The 19,566-nt window shown below is 53.7% G+C and overlaps 1 protein-coding gene across 1 annotated transcript; it reads right to left on the bottom strand.

The window, feature by feature from the left end:
• Positions 1-1,595: 1,595 nt before the first annotated feature.
• On the bottom strand, positions 1,596-19,492 carry BAIAP2L2 (BAR/IMD domain containing adaptor protein 2 like 2). The gene is made up of 14 exons (XM_034776733.1): positions 17,359-19,492; positions 15,458-15,533; positions 15,104-15,190; positions 13,585-13,646; positions 11,945-12,016; positions 11,365-11,481; positions 10,759-10,905; positions 9,676-9,828; positions 9,172-9,313; positions 8,557-8,779; positions 7,666-7,737; positions 6,847-7,027; positions 3,676-3,716; positions 1,596-2,408 (listed from the first exon to the last, which is right to left on the bottom strand). The coding sequence occupies exons 1-14, from the start codon at positions 17,395-17,397 to the stop codon at positions 2,333-2,335; spliced, it is 1,488 nt and encodes a 495-aa protein (XP_034632624.1). The 5' UTR covers positions 17,398-19,492; the 3' UTR covers positions 1,596-2,332.
• Positions 19,493-19,566: the final 74 nt, after the last annotated feature.

Here is a 19,566-nt window from a genome sequence, read left to right as displayed (position 1 = left end):
CCCAGAAGCGAGAGGCCTGCGGTTTAATCCACTAAGCTTCTTAGCTTCCTTCCCCCTCCTCCGTCTCTAAATTCCTGCAGGGGGGCAGGGGGTAACAGAGCAGGGAGGGAGGGGAGCGGGAGGGGCTTTCGGGAGCTGCGAGGGGGGGGGCAAGTTTAATGTCTATTAATAAGGCTAATTGACTAAAGCAGCCGCAGCAGGTCTCTCCCCCGCCCCGGGAGAGCTCAAAACAACAATGCTGTGTTTGTGTGCAGGCCTCGTGAAGCACCAAGTGCGGGGAAGGACCCTCCCCCTCCCCCCTACACACCACAGTGACCCAGCCAGAGACGGGGAGGCCAAGCGTATTTTCATTAAAGCAGGTTTAAAAGGTGACTCTCAAACTCAACACCTGAGCAAGGGGCTGGCGCCACCGATTCTCCCAGGGGAACCAAACTCTGTGCAGGGGTAACGGGGGAAGTGAGGGGGGTGCCACATTCCAGTGCAGAGAGGTGGGTGGGGAGAGGGTTAGTGGGACCCCCCGTTCCTTCAGATCTAGATATCCCCCGGTGCTGATGGTCTGTACAGGTAGAGCTCACCCCTCCTCCCCCTCCCTGCCATTCTCTGGGTGGGCACCACTCACTCCACCCTCCTCAGTACTCTGACTGGCTTCTCTAGGAACCCCCACCACCCTGCTTCCCAGAGACCCCCAGGCCTTCTCTCAGCAGGACGGCGCCCTGCGCTCAGCTAGGGGAAGGGAACACAGAACTTTGCTGCCCCCTAGGGGCAGGAAATTACAGGTGCTCAGTGTGAGGTTAGGCGCTCACCCACCTCTTACTCTGCTCTTAAGGGCCTGCCCGCAAGAAAGGAGCAAAATGTCCAAGGTGAGTGGGCAAGGAGGATGTACAAGTTAAAAACACAGCTCTAACACAGCTGCAGGCCAGTCCCCCGTTCCCCCCCCCCCACACACACACACACTACAGCTTTCCTCTGGGCAGTGGCTTTCACAAGAACTCCGGCTCAAAACACGCCACAGCGTTCGGTGCTGCTGTGAAGCTGGATTCAAATGAAGGAAAGGAGACTTGAGTGAGGCTGCAGCACAGGAGAAGAGAGATTTTAAATGTGATGGAGAGTTGGTGAGGCCAAGCGAAGCAGGCAAGTGGCTCCAGGTAGCAAGAGCTTTGGAGACCTTTTCCACCGTTTTACCCAGCACCAAGGGGCCATAGCAAGGCTGAGGAGCAAACTCCTGGTCCCTTAGGCGGGTGGAGGCAGCAGACTCAGAGATTTGTCTAGGTGGTTTAGGCACTAGAGCCACACGTATTAGCAAGGCAGAGTATGTCTACACAGCCAGGTGGCTACTGCGCCTCAGGCTCTGATGCCGACCCAGCTTCCTAGGCTTCCACGCCAAGCCTGAAGGTCTACGCAGCTATTTCTAGAGCCGTAGTGCGAGCCCCACAAGCCCAGGTTCTGAGCCTGCCGTAGGCTGCCACTTACTGTGTAGACCTACCCAAGGCTAAGCTTTCCCAGGTCTTAGTTTCCCTGGTGCACACCTGCCCCTGGCATCCCCTCGGGGAGGCAGACAGGAAGGACGGTCAGAGGAACCAGGACACACGGGGAAGTTGTGTTTCCATTTTATTTTAAAAATATATTATTGTTATTATGTACAGAATCAAACACAAGGCTGCGCAGATGGGTTTCCCCTCCCATCTTAATCCAACCCTGGGGCTACCAAACAAAAGAGTGGAGGAGAGGGCACTGCGAACGGGCAGGCATCCTCCCCACAAAGCTCTTTGAAACTCAGTGGCCAGTTGCCCAAGGCCCTGGGGCGAGGAGCTGAGAGGAGAAGACCCCTGCCTTGCAGTTACTGTCTGATCCATCAGCAGGGACCTAACCCCAAACGTAGGTCAGGAATCTGCTCAGTGGCCAAATAACCATCACTGGCTTTACAACAGAGAGTAGGGGCTGGGTAGGGTTCTCCTTTTCCCCTGCCAATATCTCCCCATGCAGCGCAGGTGCACAGACCAATGAGAGATGGGCCCTCCTCCAGCTCCCAGTGCTTATGTATAAGCAACTCCCTGCCCATGCTACCAGCACCAGTATCCTGGGGACACCTTCCACTCAGCGTGACCAGCATCACACACGTCAATCCAAAGAGAACGCCAAAGAAAACTAGGGAATCTATTTACTGCTGGAGTGCGCCAGACACAGGGAGTAAGACTGAGGCGCGCCCTGAGAAGGCGCTTACCTAGTGCACTAACCCGAGATCACAGTGGCCCAGGAATGGGAAAGGACTATGTGTTTCTACCACCTGTGCTGCTGTCAACCCCCCAGAATCCGCTGCTCTCCACGGCCCCCTTCACCGGATGATGGGTGCCGACCGGTCGTTGGTGACGGTGGGGCGCAGCTTTACCGTGGCAAACGGGTTGGTGCCGCTGGAAGGAGAAAGGCAAGAGGAGAACTAAAGGCTCAGGAAAGGCTGTTTCAGCACCGCCCGGCCATAGGGCCCTGGCAGAGGCCCCGTCACAGAGAATGTTGTGGGGACAAGCTGCAGGGACAGTAGAAAGCTTCCCTGCTGAGAGCGGGAAACGGTCTCATTCGGATGGGGGCCACCAGGTGCAAGTTATCAATGCAGTTAATTATAATACATCTGCGTACTCTCTCCTGGTAACCCTCCTCCTCATGCCCCCTGACAGGGCCACTCCCCTTCCCTCCCTGCATGGAACTGCCTCCCCTCACCTCCTCCTGACAGGGCCATTCCCTCCCTCTCCCTGGGAGGGACCCTTCTCTTCACTCCCTCCTGGTAGAGCCACTCTCCAGCCTCTCCCTGGACAGGAACCCCTCCTCCACTCTGGTATGGCCATTCCCCCCTACCCTTGGCACCGTTCACAAGATGAGCAGTTAGCCAGTGAAGGAGGAGTTGTTGTGGGAGGAGGGGGGCGGTGGCAAGGGTTCAAATAAAAGAGAACAGGGAGGTGGCTTGGCCATGCGGCTCCTCCTCTCCCCCTGCCCTTTGGCTGGGGCAGCAAGAGCCCCCCCTGCTGTTTCAATCCACCTTGACCATTGGGCAGCGTTTCCCGAGAGTCGCCTCCTGCCCTGCCAGTCGCCCATCCCATCCCCCACTAGAGAGCTCGCCCCACTTTGTATTCTCTGAAAGGTTCAGAGGATGGAGATGGCGAAAGCCTGTCACATCTCCCTGGGGCTGGTGCAGCTGCAGCTTGCTCATTATGGTACATTTGCTAGTACCTGTCCAGAATAGTTTGTGTCCCCCTCCTGATGGGGCTTCCATACCGCTTCCCTTGGGAAACTAACTGACAGTCCAGCAGCTCTCACTGGCCTGACTTTCCTGTCCTAATTTGCTCTTAGTTACACCCTCCCTTTGGACCCTTCCAAATGGGCAATTCTGAGGGACCCGATTCATCATCTCCTCAACCTGGGAGCTCTTACTCTGGTTCCTCTAAGAGAGGCCAGAGAGGGGCCTGGGGGCCTTGCTAGAGACTGTTTTTACCCTCCTCTCATTCACTGTTCTATTATTTTAACAGCGATAGGAGTCAGTCGACAGGGCAGTAATTGTCACGCTCACCCTTCCTTCCTTTTTTGGAAGACTGGTACCACACTTGCTTTTCTCCAGGCACCTCCCCAGTTCTCCAGGACTTTCCAAACAATAAGATAAAACCACCAGTGATCCCAGACTTCACTTACCGGGGGAAGAGCTCTGGGGGCTGCTCCTGCACAGCTGACTTCTGCAACGAAACGAGACAAAGGGTCAAAAGCTGAGAGTAAGCACCTTGTGCAGGTTAGAGAGAGGCACAAAGAGAGGAGGAGGGAAAGACACACACACAAACACACACGCAGTGGGACTTTCAAAAGCACCTAAACAATTAAAGAGCCCAAGTCCCACTAATGGGATGATAGACTCCATATCCCATTCTCCAATGCCCATTAATTGGACTTGGGCTCCTAAATACCTTAGGTGCTTTTGAAAAATCCCACCAAAGCAAAATTGCAGAGAACAAATATCCCCCTTTCTGTGCAGGGGGAAGAAGGAATTTTGTCCCTCCCCCACCCCCAGGCTCCCAGGCCCCCCTCTCTCTCTCAGGGAGGAGGGTGCATTTCTGATCATGGGAGTTTAGGATCTGCAGAGCACAGCAAAGAGCAAACAAACAAAACTGGCACTAGAATTCACAGGCCAGCATGGCCAGAGATGCCCCCTCTGATCACAGGAGGGCCTGGGATACCAACTCCCGACCCTGCATGCTTCCTACAGCCTCATATATAGGGCTGTAACTAAATTCACAGCCGTGAAAAACGTGTCACGGACTGTGAAATCTGGTCTCCCCTCCGTGAAATCTGGTCTTTTATGTGCTTTTACCCTGTACTATACAGATGTCACAGGGGAGACCAGAGTTTCTCAAATTGGGGGTCCTGACATTGCCACTCTTACTTCTGTGCTGCCTTCGGAACTGGGCGGCCGGAGAGCAGCGGCTGTTGGCTGGAAGCCCAGCTCTGAAGGCAGCGCCCTGCCAACAGCAGCACAGAAGTAAGAGTGGCAACACCATAGCATGCCACCCTTCCCTCTGCGCTGCTGCCTTCAGAGCTGGGCGCCAGAGAATGGCGGCTGCTGACTGAGGGCCCAGCTCTGAAGGCAGCACCCTGTCAGCAGCAGCACAGAAGTAAGGGTGGCAATACCATACCAGGCCATTCTTACTTCTGCGCTGCTGCTGGTGGCGGCTCTGCCTTCAGAGCTGGGCTCCTGGTCAGCAGCCTCCACTCTCCAGCTGCCCAGCTCTGAAGGCAGTGCTACTGCCAGCAGCAGCAGAGAAGTAGGAGTCAGGAGCGGCGCCAGGGTTTTTGCCGCCCTAGGTGGCAGCGCTCCATCTCAGAGCATTCGGCGGCGGGAGTCCTTCTGTGCCGTGTCTTCGGGGTGCTTCGGCGGCGGGCCCTGGAGCGAGTGAAGGACCCGCCGCTGAAGCGCCCTGAAGACGCAGAATGGAAGGACCCCGCACTGCTGAATTGCCACCGAGGACGGCAAAATGCCGCCCCCCCCCAAATCCTGCCGCCCTAGGCGACCACCTAGGGTCGCCTAGTGGAAGCGCCGGCCCTGGTTGGAGTAGCAGTACCACCCCCACCCCCACCCAATAACTTGTGACCCCCACAACTCCTTTTTGGATCAGGACCCCTACAATTACAACACCTGACGTTTCAGACGTAAATAGCTGAAATCATGAAATTTACGATTTTTAAAATCCTATGACTGTGAAATTGACCAAAATGGACCATGAATTTGGTAGGCCCTACTCATATAACATACAGATACAGCTTTACACAAGATCCCAACATACACAGCCCCAAATTGCGCCTCTGGGCTGCCCTGGAGGGAGTAGGGACCAACCCTGGGAGGAAAGAAGAGTTCAGTTGCTACAGCCCATTTCATCCTGGTATCTGCCGAGCCTCCGAAGGGAGTGATAACTGGTGATGCTGGGGCTTGTGATGCAAATATCTGCCTCACTAGGTACTAGATTAAGACCCCAACTCATTTCACACAGCTCGCTCCACAGCCATCAGCTGGGAATGACTTTCATTGACTGCTGACCTACGGCTGGGTCAGAGCCAGAGGAGAAAAGCTCCCACTCCTCGATCCCCTGAGGTGTCCAGTTTCCCAGGCTGAGGCTGGATTGGAACCAGTGACTTTTAGGGGGTAGGTTACATGTCCCCATCCCAGTCCCCTGAGCCAGGCAGACTGGGGCTTCACCAGAACCACAGACCCAGAGGTGAAAAGCTACATATTCCATTTCTCAATCCCTTGAACCATCCAGATCCCTCCAGCCTGGGACTGGAACCAATCACCTAGAGAGGACAGACTCCGTATCCCATCCCCCAATCCCCTGTGGCATCCAAACACACTTCTGCCCTTCACCCTGCCTTCTTACCCCATTCTGGGTCCAAATTGGAACCTAAGAGCTCAAGTTAAAGCCTCTGTATTCTATTCCCCACCTTGCTGAGACCTGAATGCAGGCCCTCTGCTCCCAGGCTTTTATTCACCCTTCCCCATCCTCAGCTGCCTTTAGAAGAGGCACGCAAAAGAGCTATCCCTAGCCCTTTCAGGGAAAGAAGGATGGCATCTCTGTCAGCTGGTCCCCAGCCTAGCTCCATCACTCATGGTCCTACTTTTAGCAGAAAGAGCTGCTGCCCCGGAGCCACCAGAAATCAGGCTGGGATGTCATGGAGAAGAGGAGTAAACTGAAGGGCCCCTGCTGGGTAATAAAGGGAAAAAGTGAGAGGAGCACAGGGGCCAGGGCTCTCCCACGGGATCGGGCACGGAGTTTGCTAGGGATGGATGGACAGGAGCTGTGCTGAAGAGGACTTCATCCTGCAGGGAGGTTCAAAGGGATGGAGGGGAGCAGCTGTAAAGTAGCCCGTGCCCAGCAGAGTAGCTGAGATCAGCTAGGGTGGATTCATGGATGGCCAGGAGCAGCACTAAAGAGGCCCAGAAGCATGGGCGAGATGGATGAAAGCTGTGACGCAGTGAGGTCAGGATGACCCTTCCCTTCCTACTAAGCCTGGTTGGAGCGGGTGTGTATCATGGCATCACAGAAATGTAGGGCTGGAAGGGACCTTGAGGGGTCACCAAGTCCAGCTCCCTGCGCTGAGACACCGACTAAATCTAGACCATCCCTGACAGGTGTTTGTCCAGCCTGTTCTTAAAAACCTCCAGTGATGGAGATTCCACAACCACCCTAGGTAACCTGTTAACTATCCTCAATTAGAAAGGACATGAAAGCGAAGGTCAGTGTTGGTTGAGGGACACACCCTAGCCCACAGATCCCCTCTCACTGCCTTAGCTCAGGTTAGAATAGCCCTGTGCCCACTCACCTTGGAATCTGAAGAAGCGGCAGCGCTAGCCAAGCTGCTCCGGCGGCTGCCAGCACCAAGTGAGGCTGGAGAAGGGCTTGGTGCCTGAGGTAGGGCAGCACTGTGTCGGTAATTTCCTGCTGACGGGACACTGGGGCAATCCAGGCCATCCATGCTGTGACTGCTCCGCAGCGGGAAGGACCTGAGCAAGAGGGGAAAGGAGAGATTCCAAGAAGAAAAGGAAGAAGAAAAGGCCAGAATCCAGCTCTGGGGAAGAGTGCTCTGGAATCTCTCCATACAGCACATGTGGTCTGGGATCGTGTCCCCTGGAAATCCTTTCCAAGAGGTTGCCATAGGGCAGGGGTTCTCAAACTGGGGGTCGGGACCCCTCAGGAGGTTGCGAGGTTATTACATGGGGGGGGTCACGAGCTGTTAGCCTCCGCCCCAAACCCCGCTTTTCCTCCAGCATTTATAATGGTGTTAAATATATAAAATTGTGTGTTTAATTGATAAGGGGGGGGTCGCACTCAGAGGCTTGCTGTGTGAAAGGGGTCACCAGTACGAAAGTTTGAGAACCACTGACACAGGGAATATGTACCCCTAGGATTTACCTAACTAGAGATTTAAAGGCCCCTGGAAATATTGTGCCACAATGGGAGCAACGTGTCACAGTTTCATTGAGAAAAGCCACGTCCAAGAGTGCCAATGGCCCTCAGACAAGTTCTTGAGCATGCCCAAGAGCCATAGCCTTGATGGGCAGCTCCACGCAGGACATTGCGTCACCCAGGCACACGCTTGCGTGAATGACGTACGAACATGCACTTCAGCAGCTCCCATTACCTGGTGGGTGGTTCCTCCGGGTCTCTTACTCCCCTCAGGGGCTTTATGAAAGCTTCTGGGAACCAGCCGCTCCTAAGGCCCCGGAGACAGAGGGGACAATGAGCCTTTGCAGCAACATGTTTCTTAGCTTTCCGTTACCCGTGGTGGAGTCTGGCCAGGGCACTGGGGCGAACACGCTCATTGCATGGAGGGCCGTGATGGGATCTTAAAATGGCCACCAGTCACCGAGCCCTTTGCCTTGTGTCTGAGCTGAAAGAACAGCACTTCCAGCAGCACGTGGACCTCCCCTAGCACCAGGTCAGGGCCTTTGTTCAGGGACAACTTAGAGGAAAGAGCACCATTTACTAAGCCACCAGCACCTGGGTTTTCCTGGGAGAGCTCCCCCGGCACCGCTGGGAGTGGGCTCATATTGGACACTTTTTTGGACAGAGACAAGGCTGACCCCAGAAAGCAAGGACAGTTTTGGAGAATCCCCTGGGACTCTCTCCTGGAAACTCCCCTGCTCCAAAGGTAGACACAGCTGGGACTAATGAACCTCAAATAGAAAGGCAGCATCTGGGTAAGAACTATATGGCAAGCAGGCACCCCACAAATTCCAACCCACACCCTGCCCCACGTTGCCAGTAACCTATGCCCCATATCGGATACCAGGCCAGGGATGGCACCAGTTGTGCCTTTCGGTAACTGTCAAGCATTGTGCCATAGCAGTAGCTGCTGCCCGTGTCAGTGAGAAAGCCCTCGGCTAGACTGAGACTGGCATTGCTTTTTTAAGCAGGAAGGCTTGAGGGCAGGGCATTAACCCTTGGAGCCCAGCTCTTCACAGCTGGCTTCTGCCTTCGCCAAGATCCCCCCTCCAGCCCAGCACCACGGAGACAGGCTGAGCGCACTTACATGGATGATCCCTCTAGCTTGCCGTACAGCCAGCCGTTCTGCGCCTCTGGGATCAGCACCGTGATGACGTCCCCGAAGTTGAACCCTAGCAAGGTGCGGTTGGCGCCAGCAGAGTGGGGCATGATTGCCTGGACTCTCAACACACTGCCGCCTCCTCCTGCGTCTCCTCCTGCCCGCTCCCCGAAGGAGCTGGAGCGCGAGCGCTGGCCGGCGGAGAGCGAGCCTGCCAGGAGCAGCCAAGGCGTGAGGGGTTTCAGAGGGCTTCTTTCAACCTTAGACTCCCCCTGCAAGATCCCAGCCTGGCTGAGAGGGACCCACCGCTGATGGAGTGAGACGCCTCCATTGTCCATTCAGACCTGGGCTTCCCTATCCCACTCACACAGCTTCCCTAATGGAGCCCTGACCCTGCCTGTTTGGGTCCCTGTTCATTCACTCGTAGGCTTCACCCCCACCCTCCATGTACCCTGCCCTCTCGCCCTTACATAGAACAGGTGCCCAAGTGCACCCTGGAACAAATGCATTATGGGCAGCTTTGTCCCTCCCAAATCCAGCCTGTACCTGCTCACATAAGGTACAACTAGCCCCACACCACTGCCCCCATCTACCCAGTCTTACCAGCAGATGAAGTCTTCTGCAGGCCTCTCCTGGTTGGTTCTGGCTGAGGAGAGGGTCTAAGAAGTTCTGCAGGCTCCTGGAGGAAGGGGCTTGAATTACGTCCAGTCATGGCTGAGCCAAAATCTCCCAGAGGCCTCTGAGGCTGTTGGAAGGAAATGAAGGCGAGCGTGAGCACCACAGAGGAGATTCCTCTTCGACAGAAGCCTGGTCCCTAAAGGAGTGTATCCCTCCCCACCCCCAACACTCCTACACACACACAACCTCTCCCCGCCCGCCCCCCACACCTCGTCTTGGATAGCTAATGCCACCAAGGGAGGACAATCAGGTGAGGCCCTGGAGGTACAGATTAATGGGATACACATGGGATTGCCTCCCACCCCAAAAAAATAACAGACCCTGGGAAAAAGCTGGGCTGACCCTCTGTTCTGGGATCTCTGCCCTGGGAGAGGCCATCCCAGGCACCCCCCTGTTACTGGAGAGATCATTTGTTGGCATTTTTCTCACCATATCGAGGTGGCTGGGGGTCAGGCGGCCTGACGGATACCCCTGGCCATGGGAGGCACTGAGCAGGCTCGGGGAGTGTCTGCTGCTTGGATTGCGGCTGGCCTCCAATTGCTCCTTCCACTTTGGCACCTTGCTCTGGATGATGCCCCAGGCCTGGGGAGAGAGAGAGACGGGAGAGATCGGAGGAAAATGGGAGCAGACCAGCTGTGCAGGGGAAAGGGGGAATTAAAGATTGGGGATCCAAAACAAGCTACAACCTGTACCCAAGTGCACTGTCCTCATTGCCACCAGCAGGATGAGGCAGGTGAGACACCCTGGCCACTCTACGAGCCCCTCAATGCTGATTGGCAGAGGGCCAACTGTTCTGTAACTCCCATCAGGCCTGACACACTCACTACCCCTAACTCATTGCCATCACCGTATTTATCTGTGACGAGTGTTGTGTGAAGCATCAGCTGAAAGCTGGTGACACACCGGTCACGAATATCATCGAGTGATGGGCGGTATGTAAAGAGCTATGTACGTGTGTCAGAAACATGTTCTGGGGGCAGGCCTCATAAACATGTTTGTCCTAGACAAAGGAATGTTGATTTGCCTGCTTGCCTGGGTCTGTGATGTCAATTGAGCATGATGATGCCAGAGACAATTTGTCTCTGAGGTAAACACCAGTTATCAGGAGGATGAGGAAAGAGCTTCTCATCGGCATGCTGCAGGATACCACAGTCTGAACCCCAGCGGGTAGTCCTAACTCTTAAGAAAAAGAAAATGAACGTTGAGGGGTATAAAGAGAAGCAAAAGGGCCCCTTATGAACCATCACTTAGTGGACAAAGATGCAGTGCTCTCTGTATCTTCAAACGGTGGATCCCCCACCATGTGGGTAGGTGATGCGGAAAAGCTGCTTTAGGTAAGAAATTTTTCTGAGTCAAGGACTGTAAGGTACACATCCCCACATAGAATCATTGAAACGTAGGACTGGAAGGGACCTCAAGAGGTCTTCCAGTCCAGTCCCTTGCACTCAGGGCAGGACAAAGTAGCTATGGCTATGTTCCTCCCCCCAACCTCAGGTCATACCCCCTCCTTACCCTGCTGTAGACCTGGAGGAAGGTGCTGGAGAGCAACTGGTGCTTTTCAGCCAGGAAGCGGTAGCGACGCTTCTCCTCCAGCTCTGCAGCCCTCTGGCTCTCAGACACAAATGCCTGCATTTCCGATTGCAAGCGCCTCACGTTCTCCTGGGTGGACAAGAGGAGAAGGGATTGATGTCAATGCAGCACCCTGGGTCTGCACAGAGCAGTATTTGGGGGAATAAACCCAGGGTTTCCCTCAGCTGGCTGGGTCATCAGCCTTTATAACCCCTTTGCTATGCTGAAGCAGCACACAACATTTATAGGGATCTGGCCCCTAATCTTATTTTAGTCTTTCCACACAGTTTGCCTCAGAAACATCCTGCAGGAGGGAGTTCCACAGATTAACAGTACCCTGTGTGGAAAAGTATGTCTCCTATGTGTGTGTCAACTTGCTGCCTTTTGCAATCCAGGGAACACCCCCTTGTGTTCTTACTATGGGAGAGACAAGCTATAAACTATCTTGGGCTCTGGAGGCATCATCAGCATCAGCTTGCAATGACCACTCTCCTCATTCCAGACTCTCCCGCGTCTCAGGGCCATCCTTGCCTCCACTTCATTTCCCACCTTCATTTCCCAGACGTTTTTGTCTCGAGTCCTCTCCATCCTCCACAGCTCCGACATGCACTTCTCCAGGTTGGCAGCCCTGTGCCGGTACTCCAGTTCATACCGCTGATGGCTGTCCTGCCGGGAGCACAGAAGGAGACCAGAGACTATAAGGAACGTTTTCTAAAGCACAGAGGGGACTTAGGAGCCTAAATCTCATTGAAAGTCAATGGGCCTAAATCCCTTTTGAAAATGGGACTTAGGAGCCCAATGAATCCTAGCTACCACAAAGGAGAGCTGGCCAAGTCAGCCCATGAGGACATGGCAGCTAGGCAGAAGGAAAGTCTCTTTTTCTCCAGTTGCCGAGAGACCCTTCCCAACCCCTGCTCCAGGGAAAGCCTGGAATATCCTTGGAAACGCCTCAGGGATGAAACAATGATATAACCAGCAAGAGGGTGAAAGCCTGAGCTGCGCTAAGGGACTCAAAGGAGGGAGGGGCGCAGCGAGGGTGTGGGGAGAGAAGTCCAGCACCCTGCTTAGGGGTTGGGGAGAGGGAAGCCTGCAAAGAGCTCAGGAGGGACAGGGAAGGGCTGCGGCTCACGTTGATGAACTGCATGTCCAGCTTGGTGTTTTTCTCCATGTGCTGCAGCAGGTCTCCGTGGAACGTCTGAGCCTAGACGAGGCAGAGAAGTCGTTAGAAACCGCCCCTAGCAGTTGGTATTACTGGGCACTGCTGACAGCTGGGAGGCGAGGGGACCCGAAACGGGAAATTAGGGAGTGCCCAGGAGAACCCCCACCCCAGTCCTGACTCCTGATGGACACGCTTGGCCAGGCATCTGCAGACAGAGCCGATACTGCTTTTCCTCCCACCCTTTGTCTTGTCTAATCAGACGGAAAGCTCTCTGGGGCGAAGGCTGTCTCTCCATGTCGGTTGGGACCTCTAGACACTGCTGTCATATCAATAACAACCGCACAGCCGGGCAAGGGTTAACATCCTCATTTTTCACTAGTCCTCCCCTTCTCTACCCCCACCCCCAACAGCACAACCGGGGGCGGGGGAGAGATGGAAATATTGGCACGTCAGAACTGGATGCTGCTTAGATTACATCCCCCTCCTAGGGTTGCCAGGTGTCCGGTTTACGACCGGCACGCCCGGTTGAAAAGGGACCCTGGCAGCTCTGGTCAGCACCGCTGACCGGGCTGTTAAAAGTCTGGTCGGCAGCGCAGGGGGGCTAAGGCAGGCTCCCTACCTGCTGTGGCTCCATGCGGCTCCCGGAAGCAGCGGCATTTCTCCCATCCAGCTCCTGTGCGCTGGCTCTGCAGCTCCCATTGTCTGGGAACCACAGCTAATGGGAACGGCACTTGTGGACAGGGCAGCACGCAGAGCTGCCTGGCTGCACCTCCACATAGGAGCTGGATAGGGGACATGATGCTGTTTCCGGGAGCTGCTTGAGGTAAGTGCCACCCAGAGCCTGCACCTGATCCCCTCCCGTGTCCCAACTCCCTGTCCCAGCCCTGATCCTCCTCCTGCCCCCCAAACCTCTCATCCACAACCCCAACCCAGAGCCCACACTCCCAGCCGAAGCCTGCACCCCCTCCCACACCCCAACCCCGTGCCCCAGCCTGGAGCTCACTTCCGTCCTCCAAACCCCTCAATCCCAGTCCAGAAAACCCTCCTGCACCCCAAACACCTCATCCCCAGCCCCACCTCAGAGTCTTCACCCTCAGCCAGAGCCCTCACCCACCCTCACACCCCAACCCCCTGCCCCAACCCCAGCCCTGATCACCGTCACACCCTCCAAACCCCTCGGTCCCAGCCTGGAGCCCCCTCCTACACCTCAAATCCCTCATACCCGGCCTCACACCCTCAGCCAGAGCCCTCACACCCCCACCCCGCACCCAACCCCCTGCCCCAGCCTGGTGAAAATGAGCGAGTGAGGGTGGGGACAGTGAGCGACGGGGGGGGGGGGGGGGAGGAGGGGAGAGGCGCTCAGAAAAGGGGCAGGGCCTCAAAGGAGGGGCAGGGCAAGAGTGTTCAGTTTTGTGCATGTAGAAAGTTGGCAACCCTAACCCCTCCCCCAGTTCTGCTCACCACAAACTGGGAGCAACCCACCCCAAACTCTTGGTATGGAAACAACAGATGGCATCTAGCCACTGCAGCTCCATAAAACACAGCTCCATTAGGCCAGCATACAGCTAAGGGCTGCTCCCAGTACAGATGGGCCACGGCAAGATACTCACCACTACTTCCAGGTCAGAGTTCATATGCCTGTGGGTGTCAGACATCTGCATCAAAATTTGACCTTCAAGAAAAGAGATCAAAGTATCATAGTTAGACCTTCCTCCTTGCGTGTATCATTCTCTCCCAGAGAGTTAAAACAAAGGGGTCATTAGCACTAATCACCACTGTTACATGACCGGCACAGCGTTATCTTGGTGCAAAAGTCCAACTACTATCGCTATGCATTAGCTGTCTGCTGGGGCTGGGTCCAAGGTGTGAGGAGAGGGTTTCAGCCAATCCGCTTCATTCTATAACAGCTGCTCAATCCCTTTCTATAATTTCACTGATTACCATCAGAATATGCACGTTATAACCAGTGGCTTAGCGCACCATGGGAAACTGTGGTACCAGCTCCCGGTCTTCCAGTCTCTTGCATAGTGGAGTTAGCAAGGGGTTGGAAGGCTGGGATATGTGCCCCAGGGCAAGCCGTTGTGTACTTCACAGCAAGTCACATCGACTGTCTGCCCCAAGGACCCTGGATTCTGCACGACACTGCGGCAGCAGGCCAAAAATTTGGTGACAGCTTTATCTACATTAAATATCCCGTTTGCAAAGAATGCAGAATTAAATACGCCTGTGCACTTAGTGGCGCTCGCCACTATGTGGCTTATTTTGATATTACATTCCATTTCGTTTACATTGTCCCCATGTTTCTGTTTGAGATGTGCCACAGATTTTTGTATGAATAAGTTGCAGTGGATGGGGGTAGTGAGAGTGACAGGCTGCTGAGTAGGAAGCGACTGGAGATCTGAGGAAGGCCTGGGAGGCAGTTGGGGACTGGGAGATAAGCACGTTAGCTGGATCTTTTTCCTAACATGATCAGCAGTGAAATAGTTAAATTGCCATTTTTAGGTTTCAGAGCTAACCCACATAGGTGAATGGGGGCTGCCTCCTGTCTCTCTGAGTTCTCGCTTCAGGCTGGCTGCAGACTCATGAAGGCAGCACAGCGTCCGTTATGGTTGGTTCATATATTCAGAGTTTCCCTCACCGCCGTGACGACCCGGAACATCGTTTGTGTGAAATGAAAACCGGGACGCTTGGATCAGAATTCTGCAGCCAGGGCTGGATTCTGTGGCAAAGCCCCTGGCTGTACGATCCCCAGGGCTCCATGCTCTGCTCTATCATGTACAGCAGGAGGCCTGGGCTTCCGTCTCTGAAGCGGGTGGGACACGGGGAGGCTGGGCCTAGTGCCCTGCGGGGGTTAGTGCTCTGCAAAGCCACGTACAAAGCCTGGCTTTCAGGCCTTGGGATCAGTGGGGGTTGGAAGTGCTGCACAGACCAGGCCTAGCGCATCTGGGGATTAGCGACGGACGTTGTCATGCAGGAGACGCAGGCTCCTTTCCCAGTGCGGTCCTTCATTCCTCATGCCTCTTGGTGCGATGGGAGCACTGGGGCAGAGAAGGGATGGGCTGGGCTGGAGAGAAGGTCAACATTTCAAATTGACCCACCTCCCAGAGACAGTCAGTAGGAGAAACTTACCCAGCATTTGCGAGGTGGAGCTCTGCAGGGCTTGCTCCCCAATCTTCTGTATTGCCTTGAAATAGACTTCAGCCGCCTCAGACAGTGCTGCAGAAACACAAGGAGAGAGGGCAGCTGGATTAAAGCTTCCCTAAATAACCGTGTTCCATCTTTGCCCTCTGCCCCTTTTCTTCAACTCTTCCCTTCTTTGCCACCTCCCATCCTCATCAACTATTCTCCTGCCTACCCACAAGCTCAGAACAGCCCCAGGAGCACAGACTGACGTTCCCCACCTGCCAATCGAGGGTGATGCCCATGGACACAATCCAAGCTGTCCCCCAACTAAGCACAGGCGGGAGTCGAGACAGCACTCACCATGGAAAGCACGTAAGTAGTTATTGCCCAGGTAGACCAGGTTCTCCAGGGCAGGGTTAAACTGCTCCAAGATGCTCTATCATCCATCCAAGTTGGGGAGAGGGGTGAAAGAACACAACAGGTTAATGCGATCCTGCTCCATACCCCGGGGCCTGGGATGAGGCCTGTGCCCTCCCTTATGTGATTCATCCGACAGAGCTGTGGCCTACCCATCCTACCAGTCTCTGGTTTCAGGCTCAGGCACCCTTCTCACTAGGGAGGTCCCGTTCTTGCATCTTCTCTTCCAGCAGAAAGTAAACATCAGAGTGAGGTGATCAGATCACCCTTCCCTCTGAACTTCCCCAAGTGCTACTACCCGCATCCAGAACCTAGTAGGTTTCTTTCCACCCTCAGGGGTGGGCATCACTTCCTGGCAACCATGTCATGAGCATCAGGGCCCCATAGGTCGATAGAGTCAAGGCATGGTGCAGTCTTAGCCCAGCCTCGTATGTCTATTTACTGTATTAACTGAAGGTGGGCAGTGTGCACAGCACCCCTTATTACACACCATACAGGGGCAGCAGTCTGGAAATTCGGACGTGGGATCTAAGCACTGCACAAAATTAAGGAGATGAGCCCAGCACAGAAAGGAAGCGCCCTCACTTGCACACTCCAGCCCAGCTGGGCATGGTTGTGCGCAGGATTCTTTTAGAAAGAGCTCCGATCCAGGCTGCGTCTTTACCAAAAAGGTGCATTGTATAATTTGATCTGTACATCGGAGACCAGTCAGATCGGTCTGGTCACTCAGACAAGGAGCTGCACAGCCACTAATCTACCCTAAACTTGCGGTCAGAGAAACTAGTGTCTGGGCATGTTTGATTCGCCTGAGAGTTTTAACACTTTTCTACATTCACTGGAACTCTCTGCTGTTGAAAGGGTTTTTTTCTTCCCCCAAAATTCACTATAAGATGCCAATTATAAGCAGGTCTCATGCTGTATGAGCACGGGCAGATGTACACCTGTAACTAGAAAAACACCTGTAACAATGTTCATTCACGGAGAGACACCGTAATTGGCCTGGACACACAGCGGCACTCACTAATCCTTGGTGTCTCTTCAGACATACACAGATTTTCACACCAGTCATGCAGAGCACACACAGGGGAGCTCTCTGGCCAATTTCTATCACATGCCTCCCCTGGACACCTTCAATACAGGTGCCCCCCCCCAGAATATAGGTGTTAGAGACAGGCCTTTCCTATTAGGTAACACGTAATTCACCCCTCCATTGCCAAGGCAGAATGACTCCCCACAGTGTATTCTCCAGGGCTTTGATCAGTCTAGCTTTACAGGTTCCAAGCAATGGGGCTTCCACCATTTCCCTGGGAGAACATTCCACAGTCCAGCAGATCCTCACTGTCCGGAAAGGATTCCTAAGATCAGCCAAAATGCTGCTCAGTTTCAGCTTGTTTCTTTCCTGCTTTACCCTCTTGGCTCCCTCCCTCCCTCCTTTCTGGGACAGCCCCCCCAGATGAGCCTCTCTCGCTCTCCCATAGCAGCGATTCACTGGGAAAGGTGCTCTGCCTTAATACACCAGAATGCCCAGAGGTTAGCCCCAGCACTGCCGGGTTCTGCGCTGAATTACACCACGCACCCCTTCGGCCATCACTCTGTTCTCACACCAGACCAGGATTCATACAGCCTTGGAACTACACCACTTTACACCAGCTGAGGATGTGGCCCACAGATTTTCAAAGCAAATTAAATAAATTAATTAATCTTAATTTAATCTCCCCCCTAGAACACTCCGTTTTTCTCTTGTGCTTTTAAATCCTTTATGAAGGATCCCCCAACCCCATGCGTCTCTCACCAATTGGGAACAGCCCTTTCACTCCACAGCCGGCAGGGAGGTAACAGCTCACCTTGTAGATGGAGATTGTGGATCTGTAGGACTGCTCCATCTCACCAGCCTTTTGCAGGGAGGTGAGGGGTTCCCAGAGATCGAGAAGTTGGTGGGGAGAGGACGAGTTGTCCTCAAAACTCTCCCGAGAATCCAATTGCAAGGACCTAGATGGGTTGAGACACTCTCTACCTGGCACAGCAGGACACCAGGAAGAAACATGTCCAGTGTGAAGGGATGAGAACGCCACCAGGAGGTTTAATAATTCACCAGTCAGGATGCTAGAACTTGATCCTTGAATGTAACCAGACACCGAGGAGAGAGGAACCCTGTGACAGCCATGAGGGTCATGTGACCTTCTCCTTTAATTATTTATTGTAGGTTTCAGTATACAGCTCGCCCCCCCCATACCATCATGTGGTGGTCCAGCCATCTTCATTGTGCCTCACCACTGTGACACAGGTGCCAATGGGGAAAGGGTTCACTGTTCTTTACAACCACCTCCTGTCTCAGACCTTACAAACTCACTACACTCAATACACCACTTTCATGGTTATTATCCACAAAGGGTAGCATGTGAGGTCTCCACTGAAAGCTTGTAACTTATCGATACTCATAATCATTCTGAGATGTGTGTACGAGGGACGTTTAAGGAAGAATGTAGCTATACAGAAAATCACGCCCTTATGGCCTTGGAGTGAAAGTGAATCACCAGGAAATGATGTGTCTCAGTGATGGCCCATTCAAGTGGGAGGAAGTTGTCACCCTGTATTGCTCAGTTGTCCCCCTTTGCACCAACCCAGAAAAGTCAATGAAAAACCAGCAAAGTATAAACACTGAAACCACTTGGCATTGGCAGTGGAAAGGATGGCAGGACAGCGCGGGAATCGCCCTGTCTGTGAATAAGGACAAAAGACTGATTGAGGATATCACAGGGTGGAGAGAGACACTCTGCACCCATTCACTGAGGAGGTACCTTGATGAGCGGGGGTGCTTTGTGAAAGACGGGATCCTAGCTCCTTGGGGGCAGCAAATGCCTGAACTTTGGGCTGAGAATCTACTTGACTAGACGGGGAAGGTAACTATGAATAAGTGTAGGCCCTACTTCACATTTCATGATTTTGTTTTGTATGGAGCCATTTGTTTCCATCACAAACTTGTTTCTATTGAATCTCTATTTGTTCTTAAATAAATGTCCTCTTGTTTTACTATAATTGAACACGAGTGGTGTGTTATAGGGGAGCAGTGAGCTAAGGTAAAACTGCTAAACTGGGGTACACTCTTCCCTTGGGAATGGAGAGCCTGAGATTTCTGGGGGTATCCAGTGATAAGGGTCTGGACACCACAGGAGGACACTTTGAAGGCTAGAGGCTGGGGTGCCTTCATAGTCAACCTGCAGGGCAAAGGCAGGGCCCATACAGCCCAGAGGAGAGCGCCTGAGTGGCTGACAGGCTGGTTGTGTTAGGAAACTAACACCCAGCTGGCACAGGCAAAGACTCCCTGCATTGGAGGCTGCTGCCAACAGGCCTGTGTGCCCCAGGAAGAGTCACAATCACATCCCTTCCCAACTCTTAGGGAAACAGAATTTGCTCAACCTGCACCACCAAGCCCCACTAGTGGGCTTCTTTTAACTCCCTCATGCATGCAACCTGGTCTGGTTGGCATCCCTACTCCAGGACACCACACTTCTGCCCACAACATATCAAATAGACCCCAGGCCCAGCACAGCTCTCAGAGGTGGAGAAGCCCCTCTCTTTACAGGTGCTAATATTTTGGATGAGATGTAGCAGAATTAATACCCTGATGCCTCACGATCATTATATTCCAATGCACTTCGGTGTATCTTCTCTTCTCCTGACCTAGTTCCAACTGGGTCGTTACAGCCTGCTGGCCCAAAACACCCGGACAGCTATGTGATGTTGCTGTGCATTGTTAAACAGCCATTACATTCCACCCAAGAAGAGGCTGCACTTCACTTGTGACTGATCCCTTCATACAGATAGAGGGGCAGGATTCTGCTCATATACACATTGGTGTAAATAAAGCGTGACTTCACTGCAATCAGTGGAATTACACTGGTGTAAGTGGGATTAGAATCAGACCCAAAGCCCTTTGGGATCTTGCAGGATAGAAGACACTACAGAAATACAAAGCTTATGAGGATCAAATGGACTTCAAACCTCCCTTTATTTCACACCTTCTAAGTCTCACACCGAACCCTCTCTTTGCA

Source organism: Trachemys scripta, chromosome 1 (assembly GCF_013100865.1).
Source record: "Trachemys scripta elegans isolate TJP31775 chromosome 1, CAS_Tse_1.0, whole genome shotgun sequence".
NCBI classification, from domain to species: Eukaryota; Metazoa; Chordata; order Testudines; family Emydidae; genus Trachemys; species Trachemys scripta.
The sequence above is the reverse complement of the archived record's forward strand: the minus strand, read 5'-3'. Positions and strand labels throughout refer to the sequence as shown.

Excerpts from the sequence above, each read along its gene's own strand:
- BAIAP2L2 (XM_034776733.1), bottom strand. The coding sequence starts at position 17,397 with ATGGAGCAGTCCTACAGATCCACAATCTCCATCTACAAG. Across the intron at positions 12,017-13,584 it reads ACTCTGACCTGGAAGTAGTG|GCTCAGACGTTCCACGGAGA; the intron begins GTGAGTATCTTG and ends TGCCTCGTCTAG. Across the intron at positions 3,717-6,846 it reads CCGCTTCTTCAGATTCCAAG|AAGTCAGCTGTGCAGGAGCA; the intron begins GTGAGTGGGCAC and ends GTTTCGTTGCAG.